Source organism: Pseudopipra pipra, chromosome 3, assembly GCF_036250125.1.
Source record: "Pseudopipra pipra isolate bDixPip1 chromosome 3, bDixPip1.hap1, whole genome shotgun sequence".
NCBI classification, from domain to species: domain Eukaryota; kingdom Metazoa; phylum Chordata; class Aves; order Passeriformes; family Pipridae; genus Pseudopipra; species Pseudopipra pipra.
The window spans coordinates 39,252,567-39,275,509 of NC_087551.1; the positions used below are offsets into that span (position 1 = coordinate 39,252,567).

Here is a 22,943-nt window from a genome sequence, read left to right on the forward strand (position 1 = left end):
CTGTGGTATCTCTGTAATTCCTGTCAAATAAGTCTTTAGTTAAAATGAATGTGGACATCCACAACATTTATTTCAAATATGATCTTCCAAACTTTCAATTTCTTTGAAAATCCATATTTAAGCATCAGTAAGATTGTATTTTTCATGTGCTTATTAGTTTTTAGACCTCTCTGAGAATTCTCTCATGTTACTTCAAGAATTGATAACCATAACATGTTTCTACCTGCCCCAAAGGCTTTTATCTCTGCTGTGCTCAGCATAGAATAAGTTTGGTCACTAAAAACAACTAAACAAAATATGCTAACCTTTTATTTTGAGCATGGTAGAACAAAACCATTTTAAAATACAAATTCTCAAAATAATTCAAATAAGCAATTTCAGGCTAAAAAAAAATAAAAAGAAGAAACTTCAAATACAACATTATCTAATTTCCAAAACACATGTGCATATACTCCTCAGGAAAAAAGAGACAAAACACCTTATTCATATCAACAAAAGATATTCCGTATTGCTAACAATTCTTGCCTTCGAGTATTTTTTTGACTAAATAAAACATGTAACAGTAGAGTGTAGTATATTGTTCCTCTCTTTTTGGAATAACCCCTGCTGAAAACCCATCTTGAAAATCAGTGAATGGATTATTCTATCCCTCTTGCTTTAAAGTGCTGCGATCTAAAATAGCTGCAACAGGAAATCCCCAATATAGCTGCACTGCATTGCCTTAAAATATTTAAGCATTTTTATGACTTTTCTAATTGGTTTTAAAAAAGATACATTGCCTGCATGTCATAACAATCATCTGAAATACAGTCTTTGTTATCAGAATGCAAAAGTCTATATACCTGCTTTTGGGTGTCTATTCTTTTCTTATCTTCCCAAGCAGGCAACTAATTAAATATACGTATAGTAAATGCTACAGAAGACCTATTGAGTAATTCTGTTTACTACTACTATATATTTTAGAAGATAATTTTTTTACAACAACAAAATTATTGTTGGCAAATTCTTAGAGACACCATGCAACAGGTGAAAAGTATGTGAAATCAAAGGACATTAAAGAATTTATCTTCTTATTATTATACTTAATACTATACTACAAAAAAGTACTGTTTTAAACTTTAAATGCTTATTGAAGGTGTCAAAATGAAAAGTCAAACTACGGTAACTTCAGATTAGACCACAATAAAGTATCTGCTGAAAGAAATCCTGAATTTCCAATTTAAATTCAGTAACCCACAATACTACAAATTTTTCCTATGACAGCCAAGAGATCTAAGCAGTGAAGAACCAGAGAAGTTAATCAGAAAAACAAATTAGAACTGAGTAAACTGTTCAAAAGTGGGCGAGCAGGACAAAAAATCCCCAACTAACAAAAAAATACACAAAAAAACCCTAACCCAAAACAAAACAAACAAATAAACAAAAAACAAAGAAAAACAAAAAACAATCAACCAAACAAACAAAATAAACCAACACACCACAAACAGACAGACTGGTAGCAATACACAAAGAAAGTATTCATAAAAGAAGCATTCTAGATATTTATTATACTGAGTTTTGGATTTTTTTAAACAGTGAAAAGTAGAAGGTTCCAGTAATCAATGCAATCACAACAAACAGAAAATATCTAAATGTTGTTTTCCAAAGAGATTGAAATTAGTACTAGTTATACTAATGTTGCACTGATTCCATACCTTGGAAGACCGAAAACAGAATGCTGTAGATTTTACATCTGCCTTCTCTTTGTCTGTAAGAAGAAGACTCTTGTCATCCAGAAGACTTAAATATTTTCCTGTCGTTATATGTCTTAGTCTGAATGGCTGTCCCCATCTAATGTGGCTGCCACTCCACCTAAGAGAGTTCATAGAAAACATTTAGTTACAAAAAAAAAAAAAAAAAGATTTTAACTACTGGCAAAAATATTTTAAAGTACATTATATTTTCAACTACTTGGTGAAAAGATAAAATTCTAAATGTTGGAGTATCAGCAAGAAAATGGCTATTTTGTGGCTATAAAACTATTCTAATAAATAATCTTAACATCCTAATCTCTTCCTTTGCACAGTCTGCTTTCATTCAGACTGAATTCCTCATGAGAAACAGTACAGACCGCCTACGGAAAAGGCAGCTTATGCTGTACACAAAGAGCTTACATCTGCCAGTTCTCTCTCCAATACTTCATCTACCAGCAGCTGGGTTTGTTCACTCTCCCAGAGTCCTCATCTTCTAGCAGTCAGCACACTTTAAGCACACTTAAAATAGTGTGCAAAAATAAAATGGATAAACAAATAAATAAAGAAACTTCCTAAAATAAATAAGAAAACTTATTAAGCCAAGAATGGCCCAGATTCTTCATATAGGAGGAAATAAAGGAAGAAAGGCAAAGCTTGTCTAAGCTCTCCAACAATTACTCTAAATAGAGATCACAGGTTTCTGACTACTTGCCTTAAACTGAAAATTCAGCCCTTCTGTACTTCCTGATTAATTCCTGAAGACAAACTTGTGTAGGGGTTACTAAGGAGTATGTATTTCACAAAGACTTTTCAAATATTCCTTAATATTTGCTTCTCAAATATTCCTTAGTTTGGAAAATGGTCACAGCTAGGATGTTTTTCTGGGTCTTCACAAAACTTTCTTCAGTCTTATATCTTCAAAAGTTTGTATTTCAGATGTATGTGGCATCCTACTCTTTAGAGAGGAAATCATACACTTATTTTGTGTTTGCAAAATACCCATCATAATGGAATTATGACATAATGTCACAGTTCTGATGTGCTTTTGCAAATACTAGAAATTCTCTATGCTTACTGTGGCTTTAAAAAAATAACAAGATTTTATGTATATGTTTTGTATATATTCATGTACAAGTCTGCAAATCCCTTAATTAGCACTTTAGCAGGTTTACATCATTTTTGTTTTCTATGACATATAGATGTAGCAGATTAGAGCACTTACCTATTCAATAACAATACCCAGTTGTTTAAATGTGTTTTCTTAAGAGTTGGTCATACTGTATGCAAAGTATGGAAAACCAATTTGGCAGACATTTTCAAAGTCCATGAGTTTTTAAAATGCTTCTATTTTGTAACAAGATTTATTACATTTCAGTGATTAAACTTCTACACCTTTTTAGTTACTGATTCTAAAGAGGCCAGAAGAATGAAAAGGTTTTCACCCTCAACTATTTTCTTTTTTAGACTAGAGCCTCTTCTGTTTAAGTTGAGGGAGCTCTGAGGAAGAAGGAAATACGGAAGTTTTATATCTTAGAAACACATTTCCCTTTTTCTGTCTTCTGCACAGCAAAGTTGGTATACTCCACAAAAGGACATCTAAATCCAGTGTTCTAGTGTTAACTTCTGTTCTCAAGTCAGTAAAATGTCAGATCATGAATCTCAGCTATTGTGTTGCTGAGTCTGGTAAAATACATGAGTTCTGCACCTTACATACTACTCATGCTGGGGAGTTGCCTTTTCTCTTGTTTGATTCAATTTTCTCTTGGACCCAAGAGCTATGGACCATAAGAAAAAAAAAGAAAGAAAGAAAAAAAGTAGTGCAATTGAGCCATGCCCCTAATTCATCCCTGCAGGATAGAAAAATAGCAACCATGTGCACTTACGTGTAAAGCCTCTTGAGCAGAAAGAATCTTGTGAAGCCATTTCTGACTACTAAAAACATTTTTCTGCAATGTGAGAATATGATCCCTGCCGCCTTTTGAGAAAGAAAGCAATGCTGAGTAATAGTATTTGGCATTCTATGGCATGGAATCTGCACAGGTACACTGCCCAGGCAATTTTTATGGGACTTCTCCACTAAAGAACAGAGTGGAGGAAAAATGGTTCCTTTAGAATCATACAATTTTAGCACAATATTATATCTGCAGTCATTCTGGGAAGGACTACAACTTATTGAGAACTTCAGACATGTATATACTAAGCTACAAATTGAAGCATTTGCATGAATGGTAATGGACTGCAATTCAATGATGAATGTATATAGCTATTACAATATTATACAGGAAATAGGTTGGTGAGGGATTTGCAGGAGAGAGCATTATTCTTGGGATTTTATTTGTTTGGGTTTTTTTCCTGATAAGAAAATCTTGAAAAGAAAGATTACCACTGCCTTTGTTATAGTTGTTTTGACAGATCTTACAATTTCTTTCTGTCGTACATGTTCAAATGTTTACCTTTCAAAAGTTTGTATAAAATGCCTATTAAAGTGAGATATATCATGGTTGTAACAGATGTTTCTTGAATCTCCAGATTGGTCCAGTACTACTGCTTATTAGGGAATTACACACCATGAGGAAAATAAAAAGCTAGAGATCCTTCCACAGTTTCACTGTTGTCACTGTCTCAAAGTCTATTTTAGTCCAAAGGAAAAATCTCACTGCCCTATCACTGACATTTAACGTCATCCTATTAATAAAATGCACACACAGAAAACAGCATCATTAGAGTGTAACCTTTTCATAAGATGTCCTGATTCAATCTCTAAAAATCAATCATTTATTAGTCTCTAGAAACTGTATCACAAGCACATATTGTAACACTATTTAAGTGCAATTTTACACTGCAATTACCTTAACAAACAAGGCACAATTCCTTACTATCACTCCAACACTTCCAACAATGCATGATAGCATTTTTTTTTGTAAATTTTTTACTTCCGAATGGCTTAAGCAAGTTGGGGGAAAGGGTGTCACACATGAATTTTTAAAAAAAAAATCAGTCCTGTTTATGCATGTATGTGTTAAAAAAGTAAATGGTGAATTCAGTGACAGCTATTACAACATCAAAAAATAATCAAAACACACACATACTCTACAGGAAGTTATTTAATTTTAGTGAAAGCGATATAGAGTATTTTTTAAAGCTTATTTTAGTCTTACTAGTCCGGATTTATCATTATCATTCTGATTTTGTAGGATCACTCTTATAATACAAAAAGTGTCTTGCCAAAGGTACTTCTTTTCTGAGATGGATTTTACTTACGCAACTCTTAGAGTCTCTAGTCGCCAAAGGGAACGAGCATGAATGGACACAGCACCACCCTCATAATGGACAGTTCTGAAAACCAAGCAAAGCCACAGACTAAATGCTCAGCAGAATTCATCATACACGTTTGTTCATTTAATCACATCTCTCATTTTAAGACTGTCAAACAATTACTGCATTTGTCAGATTCAAAGGTTATTAGATTCAAAACCCACCCATCAATTAAACCTTCAGATTTAGTTACTTGAATTTTGTTTTAATTGTCTTTAGCATCCATTATTGTGACATTCATAACAGCAAAGTTTATACAGTGTTTGCTTAGACATTTTTTTTAGTGTTTTAAGGATAGAAAATCCGGGGAGGGGGGAGGTGGAAATAATATCAATAGCCTGATAATTAGAATATTTCTAGATTCTAACATAAATATAAATAATTATAAAGATTTGTGATCACTGCATACATCTCCTAAGAATGGTAGTGTTTTCTCAGAACTTATACTATTAAAATAACTGCAACTTATTACATTGAATTATGAAAACTTACTCAATTAGCACTTTTATTTTATTATCATAACGCCTAAAGTCTTACAACCCCACTGATACATTTTTCACATATCTCAGATGTTAACAGCTTCCTATTTACAAATTTTTATATGGAATGACCTCTCTAGTTCTAGTTCCTGCATATACCCAAATATCTAAGTGTCTCTAGAAAACAGTCAATTAAGTCTAAAAAAGGTGAAGGGTCTTTCCTCCATTATTCTACACGCAGATAAGTGATCTATATTGGATGCACAAAAGGGCTGAGACTTATGGTCAAGAAAAGCCCTCAGTATGTAACCTGATTTGTCTTAAAAGTAAACATTAAGGAAAGTTAGCATTGCCATTCTAAATGTAGGGAGCCATTCTTTGCACTGCTTCCTGTCTGCGTCTCTATTTCCACCCTATGGCCTTTCCTTTGGGAAAATGAATACAGGAGTCACTTATGCAAAGGAGTGCTGTCACTATGCTTATCAGATCAAGCACATCAGGGAACACTGCCAAAGAATGCCCTAGTTTTATGAATCCTGGAAGAGCTTATGGATTGAGTAAATGTTGCAATCTTCAGTCAAGATCAGGCACTGCCAAAAACAGCTAGAAGCATAACTTTAGGGAATATTAATAATGAAATGGCAGGCATTCCCCAATCTTTGTTAGAAGCAATTTTTTGAGGACTACAAATTTGGAATCAAGTACATAGTACTTACTAGGCTTTAGCTTCCAAAATCCTCCTGTAGATATAATATAGAGGGACTGAATGCTTAGCACAGAGGAAAACCCAGCATTGAAAGAGATAGTTCAAAACCAAAAGAAATAGTGAGTTAGAATATGCTTCTTAGTACTACTAAGCATACATGAAACTACAGATGAGCTAAAATCATCTTGGAATATGGTAAAAAGTATTATGGAAATAAACACTTCCAGACACTGCAAAAGAATGAAAACAAATTATATGGGAGAAAAAATTAGTCAAAACCCAAAATAAATACATCTCACTACAATTACAGAACCACTCATACTGTACATTCATGACCCAGCTATAAATGGAAAGTGTGGCGGATGCTCCATGTAGCAAGAAGAGGCTATGGCTTCATATATAAATATGTAAAAAAATTCTCCCCTTGACCTTATATCCACTGTTTTCTCCAACCATTATCTTAGCCATTTGCTGAAATGGTTGTGGTACTAGGAGCAGCTGACAGGTATTGGCAATTTGAATGAAATTCAAAGACCATCTTATTTTTTATTGAAATTTACCTTCATAAGTATAGTAAAATGCAATTGCTAAACAACCTTTCATTAAGTTGCTTCTCTGTTCAGACACTCTCTCTGCTCTTCAGGTACTTGTTCAAATTTTTCTTCTGCAACTAACAGACTGAGATTGGCTTTATGTTGTAACATCTCAACAATAACAGATCAGATGTCACCCTGGTCAGGTTTTTTGAGTTGGGACTGGGAGAGTGTGGGCTGTTTGTTTGGGCAGCTTGCGTGGGGGTATTGTTGCTGCGCTTCTTTTCAAAGCTGAAACATTCTGATTACATCCTGGCATATTTCAGTATGAACCTCACTCAAAAAAATGCACTGGGAATTCTTGTACTTGCATATTGCATAATACAAAATTTAACAATTTTATTCAGCAGTATCCAAGTCATTAATTGTATGAAAAATCAGGTTGAAGCAAAGGTTTAAATTCACAAAAATGTTTCATTTTTAAGTTGGTAATTTTTACTTTGCAGGGATGAAGTTCTTTCTCACAGTGGAAACACAGAAACTTTCACCAGTTTCTCAGTCTGACTATTCTTTTAGAACTGGTTTTGGATTACACACAGCAATGGGTAAGTGTAACATTAAACACATAAAAAACCTCCCATCGTGAACTTAAAAGAATGGCTTCTCATGGATGAAGTAGTTTTCTTTTATGTGACTATCCATCCATTATTTCCTTTCTCTGTTCCTTTAAGAGGGAACTATCAGTCTTGGAATCATGAGATAAGATGAGAAAATGGAAAAGAAATAGAAGAGAAGAAATCCTAAAGAAAAACATGTGATTTGTTTACCAGAGGAAATAAAAAGGATTCTAGGATTGTCTCTTACTTCCATATGAATGGACAGGTACAGCAACAACAGAGGGAGTAAAGGCTGAAAGTAATAGCACCTTGGGGACAAAAGCCAAAAAGGTAGCAGCAAAGCCTCAGCAAAAGAATAGGTGACAGCAATCTGAAGAGGGACTGAGAAAAAGCTGGTGACTGCAGGGCTAGGGATCAAGGATCCCTACTGGGAAGCAAAAGGAGAAACCTGTAGACTGGAGTCAAGGATGGAGCAACAAGACTTTGTAAGGACAGGAAAGAAGATACATGCTACAAAAAACAAGTTAGCACAGAGCATCACAATAGGGTGTTAAGCTCTTGTGTTTTTAGCTAGATATTGTCTTTGCTACAGAAAACATGGTAAAGAAAAGGTGGTTTTGAATAAAAGATTTCTTTAGTGAAGGGTAAGTCACTTGGCCTTTACCATAACAGCACGTATACTAACCATTGCCCCAGAGCAGATGAATAAATTCATAACCTAAACCATCTCAAAAGTCTTTCTGCTAAGGAATTGAAAGTTCATTTTTAGCTCCTTTCATTCAAATAAATGTAGTAAACTGCTCCGAGATTGCTTAAACCAACTTCCTTAGTACTTGTTATATATACCATTCGATAGGACGCACCTCATTTCTTTTTATACACTTCTGATGGCAGTTCAGTGTTGGAAAGGAAGAATGATTCATTACATTTGAATCCTCCCTGAAGCTGACACTGGTAAGCCATATCAGATACTGGTACTACTAGGTCAAGTGAAACTGCTTTTTATGACATGAAATTAGTGACAAAAATTCTCTGACTCTCAAGGAGTTACAACCTATTTGCATTCATAGGATGGGAAAAAAAAATTGAGTTACAATGTGCAAAGAAGATGTACATTTGCCAAACAGTAGAGAAAACCCCCACATTACAAAACCTAATGATGAAATTATAAGTCATGTAAATGCACAAGGAAAGTACAAATAACAGCAGAAAAAGTGAGGATAACAAGAAGCTAAAATGAGTGTTCATCTTCCTCAAAGCTTGAGACAACTTGTATCTTCAGAGCCATACACATAAGACTAATACTTGATGGGTTTCTTCTATTCTTTCCAAATCACTTCATCCACATATTCTACATGTATAGATTAAGGGTATTAACCACTTTTATTTCAAAATAAAATATCTATAAGTAATTCAGAACCTTTGATACTTTTCAGTTAATCTTTATTATAAACCTTATAGTTAGGTTGGTGTAATGAAGTCATTTTTTGGTCTGACCTATGACAGTAGGTTAATCATCCTTTTCCTGACTACGTCATTCTTCTATTTAATTCTCCTTAATACAAACTAGCGCTGGGATGGGCCCTGAGGAGAAGCCATATGAGGAGTGGCTGATGTCACTTGGTCTGTTCAGTCTGGAGAAGAGGAAACTGAGGAGAGACCTCATTGGAGTCTACAACTTCCTCATGATGGGAAGAAGAGGGGCCAACACTGATCTCTTCTCTGTGGTGACCAGTGAAAATACCCAAGGGAATCGCCTGAAATTGCATCAAAGCAGGTTTAGGTTGGATATTAGAAAGAGGTTCTTCACCTAGAGGTGGCTGGGTACTGGAACAGACTCCCCAGGGAAGTGGTCACAGCACCAAGCCTGCCAGAGCTCAAGAAGCATTTGGATGATGCTCTTGGGCCCATGGTGTGACTCTTGGGGTTGTTCCTGTGCAGGGATAAGGGTTGGACTCAACGATCCTTGTAGGTCCCTTCCGATGCAGAAAACTGTGATTCTGTGATTTGCCTCACAGCGCCCGGGCCGTGGGTGCAGCACCAGGGACAGTGCCATGGCCCTGGCAGGACCAGCTGCCTGGGAACCGATCCTGCTCTCCTCGGCTTGCTCCTGGCACTCTCCTCCAGCTCTCTGAGAGGAGATGCACAGGCAAAGTGAGGGTAAACATCAAAAAGAAAGCTCAATATTTGAATCTATCATCTCCAACTACAACAATAAATTAATTATATAGGTTTAAAATAGACTACCACGTATCAAACCCCCTGGAGAACCATTATTGAATTCATATTCTTATTAAAGTATTGTTCGGCAGAGAGAGGGCAATCACTTCAGTGAAATTCATTGACTAAAAATGGGCATTAAATGAGGTTAAAATAAATTACATTAAATGACAGTGTTTTGATACTGCCGAAGTAGTCTTGGTTGAAGAACTTGTAAATCCTAAATTCCATAGCAAGAAAATAATGGAGTAAATCTCAGTAGTTTGGAATGAATCAGGGTGCCATAAAGAACAATGGTGTACCTGAATTATACAAAAATTAATAAATCCAAATAAGATGTCAAAGTTCAAGTGAAAGAAATTGTTCCACTCCTCTCAATGACAGGCAAAGTTGTTCTGGTTTTAGTTTGAAAAATCAGTCATTTAAGACCATCACTATTCAAGGCTCAGGGTGTGGGGGAAAGGTTATTGATTTATGCTGGGTGAAAACTTTCTAAGTTCACATTTCAGTCATAAATAATCCTCCACACATACCAGATCCCAGCCTTTCTGGGGTATGACAGACCTCATTAGTTCATAATGCCATAACAAAAACTGTTGGAAGAGAATAGCATGGAAAGTTAACAGAAGCGGAGATTGGCTAAGTCATAATGATTTTGACCTTCATCATTTTAAAACCCTGTCCATCTCTGAGACTAACACGAAATGTTCAATGCCATTTCCAAAAGCCTTAACGTAATACGTTTCACCCAAAGAAAGTCTCAAAGGCAAGAATGACAAAACTGTTCCTGAAATTAGGCTTCACTTATACATTCCCTCATGACGGCCTATTCCAACCCAAATGATACTTTGAAAAGCCAGGAGCACTTTGCTCTCTCTCACAGGTAATTGCTTTCTGCAACAATATATTTCTGAAGGGTCCAAATTGCACTGCAGTCATCACTTTGAAATACATACTGCAAATCAAAATGCAAAGTAGTTGCAATGGGAAAATTCATGGTTCCCTTCTAGACTGGGAACTGAATACCAAAGCCCAACTCCTGTGTAGTATTTCAGTTCTAAAAGAATATGAAAGATGGTGGTATAATAAAAAGTAAGCATCACAAACCAATTAGAAAAAAAACTCATATTTTTTTTACATATTTCTACTACTATCTGCTATTACCTTTTTCAGGGGGAGTTCTAAGAAAAAAAATGAAATAACAAAGAAAAAACAACAAGACACAGAAACAAAAAAAAATCCTCCAAAACCAGAAAGCATTAAAAAACTCTACAGTCATTCCTAAATTAATAACCAGCTGACATTTCTACAGGAAAATAAAAATGACACACATAACACAGCGGTGGCAATATTGTAAAATAATTCCACTTAATTGACATATTAAAAAAAGGGGGAGCTGTTGACTGATTGAATTGTGATGAATTTATTATGAACACTTTTAATTAATTTTTTTTAATTAAAAGAATGAAACAATGGAAAACAATTTCACAGAACAACTTCAATGTACACCTGCTCTAACTATCAACTTCCATCACAATTAGAATAAATTTATTCATTCCTTTGATATTATAAATTCAAATGTGAAGACTCAATACTATAATTGCCAAATAACAGGGTTAAAAAAAAAAAGTGTCACAATTTCAACAAGAAAAGATTTCAAAGGAAAGCAAAGACTATTCCAAAGTACCTGTAATACAAAAAGTGATTTAAATCTTCTGCTGGATAAACACATAGAATCCTTCACCCAAAAAAGAAGTATTAAAAATTATTAACAAATTTCTCCTGTATGAAACTGGAGGGAGAGAGTGGAAAAGGAGACTAAACAATCCTTTATTTAAAGAAAAAAAACTTTTTATAAATAGAGGAAACCCTTGTGGGTCTGCCTCATTCCTACTGACAGACTGGCTCATATGACAGAAGCCAGACCACCAACCACATGGACAGAGAGTGGAGGAAAAAGAGTAAAGATAAATATGAACTCCCAGCTACTGTGCTGCTGCAGAAGTTTGCCCTGCCTTTAAAGATAGATAGAAACCAAAGTAGCCACCACAGGAACACCAAGTTGATTACAGTATGCCTTCACTTATCTACCTAAACCCATATTTATTTTTTTAATCTACATGGAAATACTTCTGAAATTTGAATTGAAGAGCTCCAAAAACAACACTGTAAATTTAGGTCTAGCTTGCTAGAGATAATTAAGGCATTTTAAAGAATAAGAACACAGTTTAAGGATTCTATGCACAAGGCTTAAACCAGCTGCCTTAAACCTACAACATACCTAACTAGAATATGCAGAAAATTATATTTAATTCAGTGAAATTGCACATACTTAACCTTTTGTCTGTTTCATTATTGCTCTTTATGTGGGTCAGTGACTGAAACTATCAGGGTCATGTCCACCCTGCCTGTGGCATTTTAAAAATAATACCACTTTTTTCCTCTAGTGTAATATCAAGTAACCAACATATTGCCACAAACTTCTCTATTTTCACTGCTTCCATTTGGAATGTTTTTTAATAGCAAACTATGTCTAGCAACTTCAGGGAGGATCTACTTGAAACTGCTTCCTAAGGAAAAGTTAAGTTTCTGACCTGACACCAAAGTCCCTCTTCCACAAATACAATGATTCCGTCCTACCCTCTAGTGATCTCAGTAGTGCAATCTAAGGACCACTTGGAAGGACATACAGGCTCAACAATCAAGCAAGGAAACACAGTATACACTCAGAAAAAAATTGTGAGACGTAGAAAATAATTTTATAAGCTTTTTATGTCACTAATTCTGCCCCTGTATTAGGCCTCTTCCAGCGCAGATTTGGATAACCTTGCCTCAGAGGAGGTTTTGTTACTTACTGTAATCACAAACACAGTATCTGCACTGTCACTGCTTCATAAATCTCCACTGTTCTGATGGTATAAACTCTCACATATACATAGAGTATAAACATCTTGAGAATGTGTGTTTTATTTTGAACTTCTGGTATTCTTTGAAACACTTTTATTCTCAAATTTATGCAATTGTATCAATGTTTGAAGAATAGAGTTAAACAGCAGTTAGTTTTGGAAACTGCCTAGGAGGATCCTTCACATCTAAACCATTTCTTTATTTCCTGGAATAGATACCAGGTGACATGATAGAATAAAACTGTTATTTTAGTACTGTCCGATCTTTTATTTATTTGAAAAGGCATAAAGAGAAGGCCTCTGAAGAAAAATAAAAATGAGACAGAGGAACTAGTGAGTCACAACAGGTGTGAACTTCTCAGTGCTTCTTTATGCTGTCATTCTACAGAGCAGAGCTGTTCTTCAGGCATACGCTGGAACAAAACAAACCAATCAAAATAATCTATCCCCAGATTATTTCAAAAGGAAATGACACGATAATACAGAATTACTGTACTCTAAATATATCATACCTAACCATGTCTTACGTGCAAAAGTTACAGAACTTAAATTGAAATGAAAGACAAAATAATTTATCTTACAATTTCCCACCTGCCAAAGTTACATGTATTTTTAATATAATTGTACCAGCTGTTGAATCCTACCCATCAAAATAAGGTATCCGCGCATACTGAAAACTGAAAGGAGCCACAAATTATTTTGAATAGGCAACAGTCCTAAATAGAGATAGAAGTATAGAGTTTTTAAGCAATAACTAAATTTACTAATAATTTAAGAGAAAGCGTGGGGCACAGAGTGATTATACCTAACTCCATACAATTAAAAGTAATCATAGATTATATTCTAAGTTTATTATTAAAAAAAATATTTCAGAAAAGCAATAGAAAAACTTGAGAAAAGTAAAATATGAAAAACAACAAATTTATTTTTATTTTGCTTGTTTATTAAAGAAAGATCCTGAACAACAAGTAAATTTTAGAATATCAAATCTGGTTTTATGAAGCACTGAGAAGCAACGTTTCTCAGTATTGCTATCAGGAAATATAAAGGCAAAGACATACATACTATTTGTTGCCTACTAGCTCTGCTCCTTTTGGGATATTAGACAGATATGGGGAAGGCAGAAAGAATTACAGAACACTGCTGACACAGCAGAAAGAAATACAATTATCTGATCTGTTTACAGCCTGTCCTGCAGCTTAAGGAATGAACCATATTCTTCCCATGTTATAGGACAGAAAGACGCATCATGCGAATGCACAAGCAGATCAGATCAATTTTTTCTTAATTTGCAGCTTCACTCTCCATTACTGTGGTTTAGGTATAATGTTAGTCTTGTTGAAAAGAGACAGATTTTTAGTGTGTTCTTAAGCACTGAAGTTCATTACTGAAGTGCTTGATCGCCCTTCAGGTACACTGCAACTAAAATTTTTTAAAGGAATTTGCAGGATTTAGACCGAATAAGTAGCAAACACTATAGGATCCTATTTATCACCTTAACTTTTCATCACTTTCAGACTGAGAATAATAATAGCAGTGATAAACTCCAAGCTGTAATGTATATCACATGGTAACTAAAAATAAAACACGAACTGATCACATTTTAAGTATCAGCATTTTGAACTCTCTTCTGCATTCAAAAACTACTCCCTTGTCTAAAAATGGGAAATATCCAGGAAGGGTTGGTTAGCAGCTGTATAAGAAAATTCTAAATTATTCCTTATTAATATTTAAAAAATTACAGAAAATTTTTGCAGAAAATATTTGACACAAAATATTTTATGAGACCTTCCAGAGTCTTGTCCTTATCATTACAAACAAGAATAAAATAGAATAAAAAATAAATCTCTATTTGCAAACCAAGAAAACTAATTTTAAAATGAATGAATAGCACTTTCCTTGTCATGGAAATGAAGTTATCCAACATGCTGCATTAAACAAACTAATCCAAAATATAATTCAGCAACATTTAGGCTGAAAGTAGGAATAAATTATATGACACTGCCCTACCGAAAAGAAGCTTTGGGCATATTGTATTAGAGCACATAAGAAGGAGATTGATTCATCCATGCAATCACTCCACTGAGACATGCCACTTATGGTGTCAGTCTTCTCACTATTTGGATTTTTTAGTTAACAGAGAGAGACTCATACTGAGTTGTCCTCATTCCTCTACTTCCTTTCTAGGATTTCTCGAGTCAAGAAAATAACCACAAATTAAGTTCTAGACTGCCATGACAGCTAGACCTAAGATCAATACCCAGAATAGCAGCCTCGAAGGACTGGGAAGTAATCTTACATGCCCTGTCCTGAGGAATTTTTTGTGACTATAGAAAAAATCCAGCAGTAAAAAAACAACACATTTCACAGGGCTTTTAAATCAGTAAAGATGACAATAGATGACTAAAAATCACTGTTGCTAATACATCTGGTGAGTGAAACGAGACATGAACAATACTGAAAATACAAAAGGCTCATGTCTAAAGTTTGTCTCAACAATATTCATTCTTATGAGTAATATATCTCATCACAACATCCTCCATCCTCTGGATATCAGTGACACCTAATATTGATTCAGCAACATTTGTTATTATTATTCTCTTATAAGCTGGAAACCTACCTTCTTTGTTCTTCTCCGTGTTCACCCGAAGGGACTGTCAAACATTCATCCATGTGACCATGCAATAACCTCAGAACATCCCCTCCTATCAGGTATCCTTGAATAAAGGGAGAAAATCAAGGGCATTTGTGTGAACGTAGCACCACATGAAACTATAGTTCGAACTGTAATAAATACAATTTATTTATTTCATTTTTTTTCTGTTGGCATTTTATGTTACTTGAAAAAGAGAATCAGAAGAAGAGGAAGATATCTCATACCCTGAGGAGCCAGTTGAACATTTTCAAGTGAGAAAAGCTCCAACTCAGCAAGTAGCAAAGGGTGGATCAGGATAAAGAGGAGCCAGAGATGGGACCCTACAGAGTTTCCGCAACTCAGAAAAAGACTGAGCCAATGGAAACAAGGAAGCAAGTACTCCTCCCTCAGATGAAAACATAAAGTGGGAAACTTCCATGTTACCGACTCACTTTGCTTTTGATTTAAGGATTCCAGTTTATATATTAAGATAACAAAGATTGATTTAGTTAGTTCATTACTTTCAAAACTGTTTTTTGGAGTATTTGGAGTTTTCTGTGAGAAAAACTTTTGGGACAATCTCTAAGCTCTGCTTGACAGATTCACAACCAACAGTCATGATTTATTTGGACTCCAAAAGGAAACTCCTATACTGCCAATACCTCCACTGCACATGTAAGTTCAGAGCCAAACACTTGGCTTTACAGTGTATATATGTGTGTTCACAAATTAAGGTACAGAGCATACACATAGCATCACAATATTTGAAGTTCCAGGACATGGCAACCAGAAGCTGAAAATAAGGCCATAATTCTAACCAGTAAAGATGTTAATAAAATAGAAGCTTTTTCATTGGTCTTTTTGCATCAGGATATGACATTAAAAAGAAAGATAATTTTGTGTTATCGTACAAATATTGTATGATAATGTAATACTAAGACTTAGTAGATTTTAAGCACAAATCAACAGTATTTTTTCAGTCGGACAAGATAAATGTAAACACGTTTCCTAAACTCACATTCCCTTCTCACTAAAACTGGTTAATATAAAATTCTGCATTTGAGTGGGATATGGTAACATAATTCTTTGGGTTTACTGTTATAGTAAAAGGATTTTTAAAAAAACTTACTGGAATAAAATTTTGAAACAATGCCAAGTAATGCATTCTTGATTTTGACACAGAGGAGGACAGTAGTTACATATATTAATTTGTACATGGGCCTGTGTCAATATAATTTTGGAGGTGTTCTGCCCTGAGTAGCTTTTTAGGTTTTGTTTTGTTTTTAAAAAGGCCTCAATTAAATTCACAGGATAGAATTAGCAGAATTACTTGATCTGACTCTAAAGCTATGTTTTGATTTCAACAATAAATTGACTCCTGCATAAGTCAGTTTTACAGATATGCATGCAAAAAGAAATTATATTCTTTAACTACTTCAAATATCCCAGTTCATTTTGCAAACTAATTATCCATTATTTTCATTTCAAAGTAATTTCATTTAACTTATTAATCTATTTTTAATGGGAAGTTTTGATTAAGAGAGGGTATTGTAGCATAGTTATTCCTATATATCGGTATTTTATTTATGAATATGACGAAGTATTTGACAGATATTAACAAAAATAGGCGTTTTTTTCTTCTTCCTTCCTTTTGAGGTAATTTTCTGCAGTTCGGCTACTGTTTTTCTGAGGCATAGAGAGTAAGGCCTTACACACTAAGTGTCAAATTTACTCTCCCTTCACAACAGAACTACTTTGATTACAGGAATGTTTGCCAGCTTTGCTAGAATAAGGCCTTTGCTCTAATCCTTTCTGACACTAGCCAGCTGATCTTCTCTAGAAAACATACTGCTTAACAAAGATGATGACTATACTTGAGGAAAGTGAAAACAGAAAGGCATAGCAACAAAGAAAAAGCAAACAGACAGAGAAATGCACAGTTACAAAAATCATATTACATCATTTTCACATTATTTCCTGGGGATATAAGTACACAACATGACACTATATCATTGTGTTTTTTTTTTTTCTCTAAGAGACAGGCAGGTCTCGCTAGTGAGGTTCACCAGGCAAAGATGTGGCACAGCACAGATCTGCGTCTCAGCTCATAAACCATACTGGGGTTATTAACAAGAATGACACATCAGTGCTGGCAGCAGTGGGAGGATGAGGAGAATGGAGTTTATAGGAAGGAGCAACAGGAAAAGGTTTTCTCTTCTCCTCAAAAGAAAGGTTTTCTCCATAAAGTTTTGGACACTGTCAAGAAATGTGCTAGCATTCTTTAGTAATGGTTTGTACAAGAAACCATGTCAGAGAATCTGAATGTGCAAAGTAATTCTCATATGCAAAAACAAAATGAGTATATAGAAAGGAGATTTTGGCAGTGCTGTCCCTAAAATCTGAATGACAAAAGTTGCAAGAACATTCCACAACTGAATTTTAAAATATGCCGGATAAAAATAACTGATGTGAAATTTCAGTGTATTGCCTTTTATAAAATAGTATCCTAAAATCCCAAGATACAAGCAAAGAAAGGATCTGCAGCTTTAGCCTTCTTAAGGTTCTATTACAACATCCACTCAAAACAATCAGTCTGTAGAAAACTAGAAATCATTAGGCTTTACATTGTGACAGACTTCTCAGAAAAAGACAACTAATTTCTCCTTCTCTGTGGAATCAGCATGGCATAAATTCCTTGTCCTTTCAATGTCAAAAAATTCATTAAAAAAACTCTGTCCTAATTCCTTAATAAAATAAATAATTCTTGAAAGTTGTTCTCTTTCTCTCTTTCCCCTCATTTTGTTTTTCTTCCCAACCATAGCTACCCACAAAACCATTCCCCATCTTTACTCTTAGGATTTCACATCCTGCTTCCAAGCCTCTCACCCATTTTTTACAGTCTCAGGAACATGTAACTATGACTGCATACATCAGAATAATGTTAAATAATATTTTAAACCAGGACCAAAAGCCATTGAAAAAAAATGTTATGAATATTATCATACCTTTATCAAAATGAGATTTGAATTAGCTGTTCAGTATTCAGTAGAAATATGTAGAAAATTATCACTGTAACTTTCAGTATAACCTTCCCTCTATTTTCAGAACATTAGTATATTTATTTATTATTTTGAATGTTTACATAATAGAAACCCTCTCCCTCACTTGGCATAATAATTTGATTTTTAAAGTATTTCATTTACCATGAGTCTTTCAATAATTAAAGTTGAGTCAATCTTACCTTGGGCAACTTCACTTCCTGAACTGATCGGTGCTACACTCCAGAGTGTCTGCTGGAAGGCTGCATCAACGTGTAAGCTACCATTGCCATAAGAGAGATGCTAAAACCAGGAAAGACAGAGGCTTTTGTTTGGGGTTAATTAAAAAATCTCATTACAGTATACTATAATAGTATCAAACACTCTTGTTTCTTTCATACATAAATTTTTCCCATTGACTGTGTAAGTAAACACAAAGTTAGACCTGGTTACCCTTCAAGAGACACTAGAAATAAAGCTGGAACAGTAATGGCATATTTGCTTCAAAAAAACATACAAGAACAGTACAGACCCCAATCAGCTGCTTGGGGTCTTAGACCACAAGACACACTCTGAAGAGATTATTGTTAAATGTTGCAGGGTTCTTATACTTGTGTTCTTCCTTCTATACATAATGGGGTTTTCCACAAAGTTTGAATATTGGGATATGACATTAACCTGTATTTCAAGTGTAACTCACCACTTGAATATTTCTTGTAGGCCACTGGCTTCCTAAAACTGCCATCAGACCAAAGAAATTAAGTAAGCAAACTGCTGACTTTGTAAGGTACTTAAGAGAGTTCACAAAATATATTCTTGTACAAAGTTTTCAGGATCTAGGCAAATCTGAAATTATCTTTCCCTGAAAGACTCGCTTCCTACCGAAGCATTCAATGGATGACTTTGCTTTGCTCCATTACTCCCTATCTTCTGCCAATGTTGCAGGTCTTTACAACAAGTGCCACAGGTGCTTTTTCTTCTCAGAATTCCTTGTGTGTGTGTGTGTTCCAGCTAGTTCAGTAACATTATTGTCTCAGAAATTCTTATCTCAAAGCATATTTTATTGCATCCATACAAAATCCTTTGTCCCACACTCACAGTCAGTTCCTTTGATACACTGTCAATGCCAAACAATATAACATTACATAAGATTATGGAAACAAGTGTTCTGTGAATAAGCACCTCTTTTGAAGTATACTGTTTATCCTTATTAGGTAATAATTTTTCAAGTGCAGTAACATTTAGACACTTCTATCAGAACTCTATTTTAAACTACTGGACAGTAACTGTTTATAGAGTAGTATACAGTCTCTGTTTTCGTGTGTTGTGACCAAAATTAACAACTTCTGGATAAAATAAAAAAGACAAAAATCTCAATGGAGGTCAGAAGAGGGTAGATTCCCAATGACATTTGAAGAGTTCTTCTATCTTCCTACATGCACATATTCTAGCTGTACAGCAGTACAAGAAAAAGCACATCAACTCATTTAGAAGGCTCCCATAAGAGCTAATGGCATACAGATAAGTAATCTCACAAAAGTCATGTTTACACTGTACCAGTGTTACTCAGCATATGTAATAGAGAACATTAATGAACAAACCAAGGTTTTGCTTCTTGTTTTGCCCTTACTGCAGTTATACAAAATACTGAATGGCAGAAGGATGGGAGATTAGACTGCACTACAGCTCCAGTCCCATTTTTGCCCTGTGGGCCTTAATTTTGTTAGGTTTCCTCTGAGATCACTACATCAATCCAGTTAGTGACAATGAGGAATTCAACCATTAGAGCAAAGCAGGAATATTACTTTTTGAGGAAAACTTGTCATTCAGGGTAGACAAAAAAGGAAGAGGATAACTTCTCTGTCATTTAGATCTGTAATCAACAGAGCACTTGTAACAGTGTGCTTTGTACGTGTCAGTGAACTTATTTTCATACACAGTGGTATCAATTGAATTAGTGTTCTGTCTTTATAGACAGGACACTGAACAAAAATACATTGCTGACATCTCTCTTCAGAACATCTGTTAATTTTATCCATCCATTTGACTCCAGTTGCAGCTCTGATTATAATCCAGATGTCTCAAGCTGAGTCACCAGGGAATTATAACTTTAGAAAGTATGGTTTAAATGACCTAATACAACACATGACCACAACAGCAGAGGTATACCTCTGCAATTCCCTTCTTCCCTTCACTTCCCTGGGTTCCTTGTGGCTTTCTTAAATTTCCAATTGACAGCAGGCGTCCTGCCATTTACAATTCCATAAACTATGGTGTTCATCCCTGGGAACCATTCACAGAAAGCAATAAGAGGGAGCTTTAACCATGTAGATAAAATAGCCTGTCAACGAATATCCAAGGATTCAATTATACAACATGTATCAAAAAAATCCCAGAAGTTAAGTGATGGCAGCTATTTATCCTGGCATAGCCTAACTTTTCAGTGCTATACTTTAACAATCTCAACATTGTTTCAAAGCAATCTGCTCTTTGTCTGTAACTTCCTGGTTACAGACTGCTTGGCCTTGTACATTCACCACAATAAAGCTATCCAAATGAAACAAATTCCAGAATGCAATGTCCAGGATGTGGAGATGACACACTGATGATGTCTCCATATGCACTACACAGATCTTTGCTGGCTGGCATATCAGAGTATATGGCAAAAGCAGCACGTTACCATCATCGGTGAGGACCATACGCATAGCGCATCTTTTGGGTATGCAATAACAACATACGCAGAGTAGAAATATGTTGGGTTTAGGAATCTTGCTGTCTATTCCAATATTGATATGGGTCTTTCCCACTACAGGTAGGGTGTCTAAACCAAATATTATTTTTTTCTGCACTGGTACCTAGGCTCAAACAAAAAGCTAGGTTTGTCTTTTCTACTAATAGACCAATAATCCCCTAAACCAGCACTTAACCTCTTTTCAGAATTAAATAATGTTATTTTATGAATAAGGGTTAACACTACAGTCTACATGCAAATTCTTAAGGATAAACTCCCAGACTCAAATCTCTGAGGATACTACAGGTTTTCCAACTTAACTTAACGGCATATTTTAAACTCTGCTCTGCACTGCTCTGCAGAAAAGTAACATAATCACAACTCAGTCCCTAGGTCTTCAAGAAGAACACAAGCTCACTGAAGAGCTCAGAAATCAGATGGTAATTTCCACAAGAACCCTCCAGCAGTGATTGCAGCAGCATAGCTGAATTTACAATAGCTCTGAATAATTAGATGATATATTTTAAATTTCACAGTCTGCATGAAAAATTCTGTTCTCCGAAAAATCCATGTGCACAAAGAGAAAAATGTAAAGAAAGGAAAATTTTTGCTTCAGGCTTCCTCTTGGCTAAGGTGTGTCAATACTGACAGTTTATCTATCAATATGTATTTCCATTTGCAGTTTGATGACTCTGCCTTCAATCTGAGGCCATTCCAAAAGGCGAGAATAGCATAAGAAAATAATAAAGACAGACTATTTTCTTCTTCTACTGTTTGTTAGATTTTGAGAACCATGTACAAAACAGGAAATTCCCAGGATGCTTAAGTACTGCACACAACAGCATCATCAACCACACTCCTTCAGATTTGTCAGTACCAGCAGGTGTAGAGCTAGATGGAGGCTATTTTCTTTCCTGTACACAGAGACTCTGACTGCCCTTGCTATTTCCCCTTTCTCGCTAACTGACTTGAAATAACTACAATGATCAGAACAAAAAAAGCAGTTTCAAACCATTTAGGCACCTATCCTCAATGACCCAAGAACCTCTGAGATGTTCCAAGTCTTGAACAGACACCATTCCCACAACAGGTTATCGTGGCTAGGCTTCGCAAACGAAGATTTGGGAAAGGCTCTATCCACATTTGTTACAAGCACGCTGGTGGCTAATGAGGCCAATACGAGATAGACATGTCCAACTGCAAAAGGCACAGCAGAAAGACTCCTTAGGTGGTATATTCTGCAAGACACAATTCTTTCTGCATTGCCTTTTCTCCTCAAGGGTGATCCTGTGTGCTTTCTCAAAGGCATCAGCAGCGTTATAGATGGTGTGTCTCCAGACCTCCCCATTGGAGGCCAGAGTAGACCAGTTATGGTGATCAATATGGCCAAGGCTGAGATGTTGTTTCAGGGAGTCCTTGTATCCCCTCTTCGGGGCTCCTCTCGTGTGGCAGCCGGTGGCAAGTTCACCATAAAGTACGATCTTAGGGAGGCGGTGGTCCTTCATCCTGGAGACATGTCTTGCCCAACGCAGCTGTGTCCTCAGCAACATGGCCTCAATACTTCTGACTGCTGCTTGTTCTAGAACACATGTATTAGTCACATAATCTAGTGGATGTTTAGGATTGTACGGAGGCAGCGTTGATGGAAGTGTTCTAGGAGACGCAGGTGGTGGCGGTAGACGACCCATGATTCGGAACCAATAAGAGCACTACAGCTTTGTAAATACTGATCTTGGTGCTTTTCTTCAAGTGTTTATTACGCCATACTCTTTTGTGGAGTTTTCCAAAAGCACTATATGCCTTTGCTAACCTGTTGTCTATCTCCCCATCAATCTTAACATCCGAGGAGATGAGGCTATCTAGGTAATTAAACTGCTGGACTGATTTGAGCTCTGATTGGCCAATGGTGATGTGGGGATGATGGAAGACTTCCTGAGGTGCAGGTTGATGGAGAACTTCTGTCTTCTTTAAGCTGACTTCCAGTCCAAAGCGCTCAGCAGCATCTGCAAAGCAGGATGTTAAACGCTGCA

The 22,943-nt window shown here is 35.6% G+C and overlaps 1 protein-coding gene across 4 annotated transcripts in view; it reads right to left on the reverse strand.

Annotated features, from left to right (window-relative positions):
• Positions 1 to 22,943, reverse strand: part of RYR2 (ryanodine receptor 2) — a 394,356-nt gene that overhangs the window by 197,463 nt on the left and 173,950 nt on the right. For all 4 annotated transcript variants that reach the window (XM_064648733.1, XM_064648734.1, XM_064648732.1 and 1 more), the window contains 4 exons: positions 18,386 to 18,485; positions 15,130 to 15,226; positions 4,995 to 5,069; positions 1,695 to 1,851 (listed from right to left, as the gene is read on the reverse strand). In XM_064648733.1, coding sequence (XP_064504803.1) covers positions 1,695 to 1,851; positions 4,995 to 5,069; positions 15,130 to 15,226; positions 18,386 to 18,485 — 429 coding nt within the window. The remainder of the gene's footprint in view (positions 1 to 1,694; positions 1,852 to 4,994; positions 5,070 to 15,129; positions 15,227 to 18,385; positions 18,486 to 22,943) is intronic.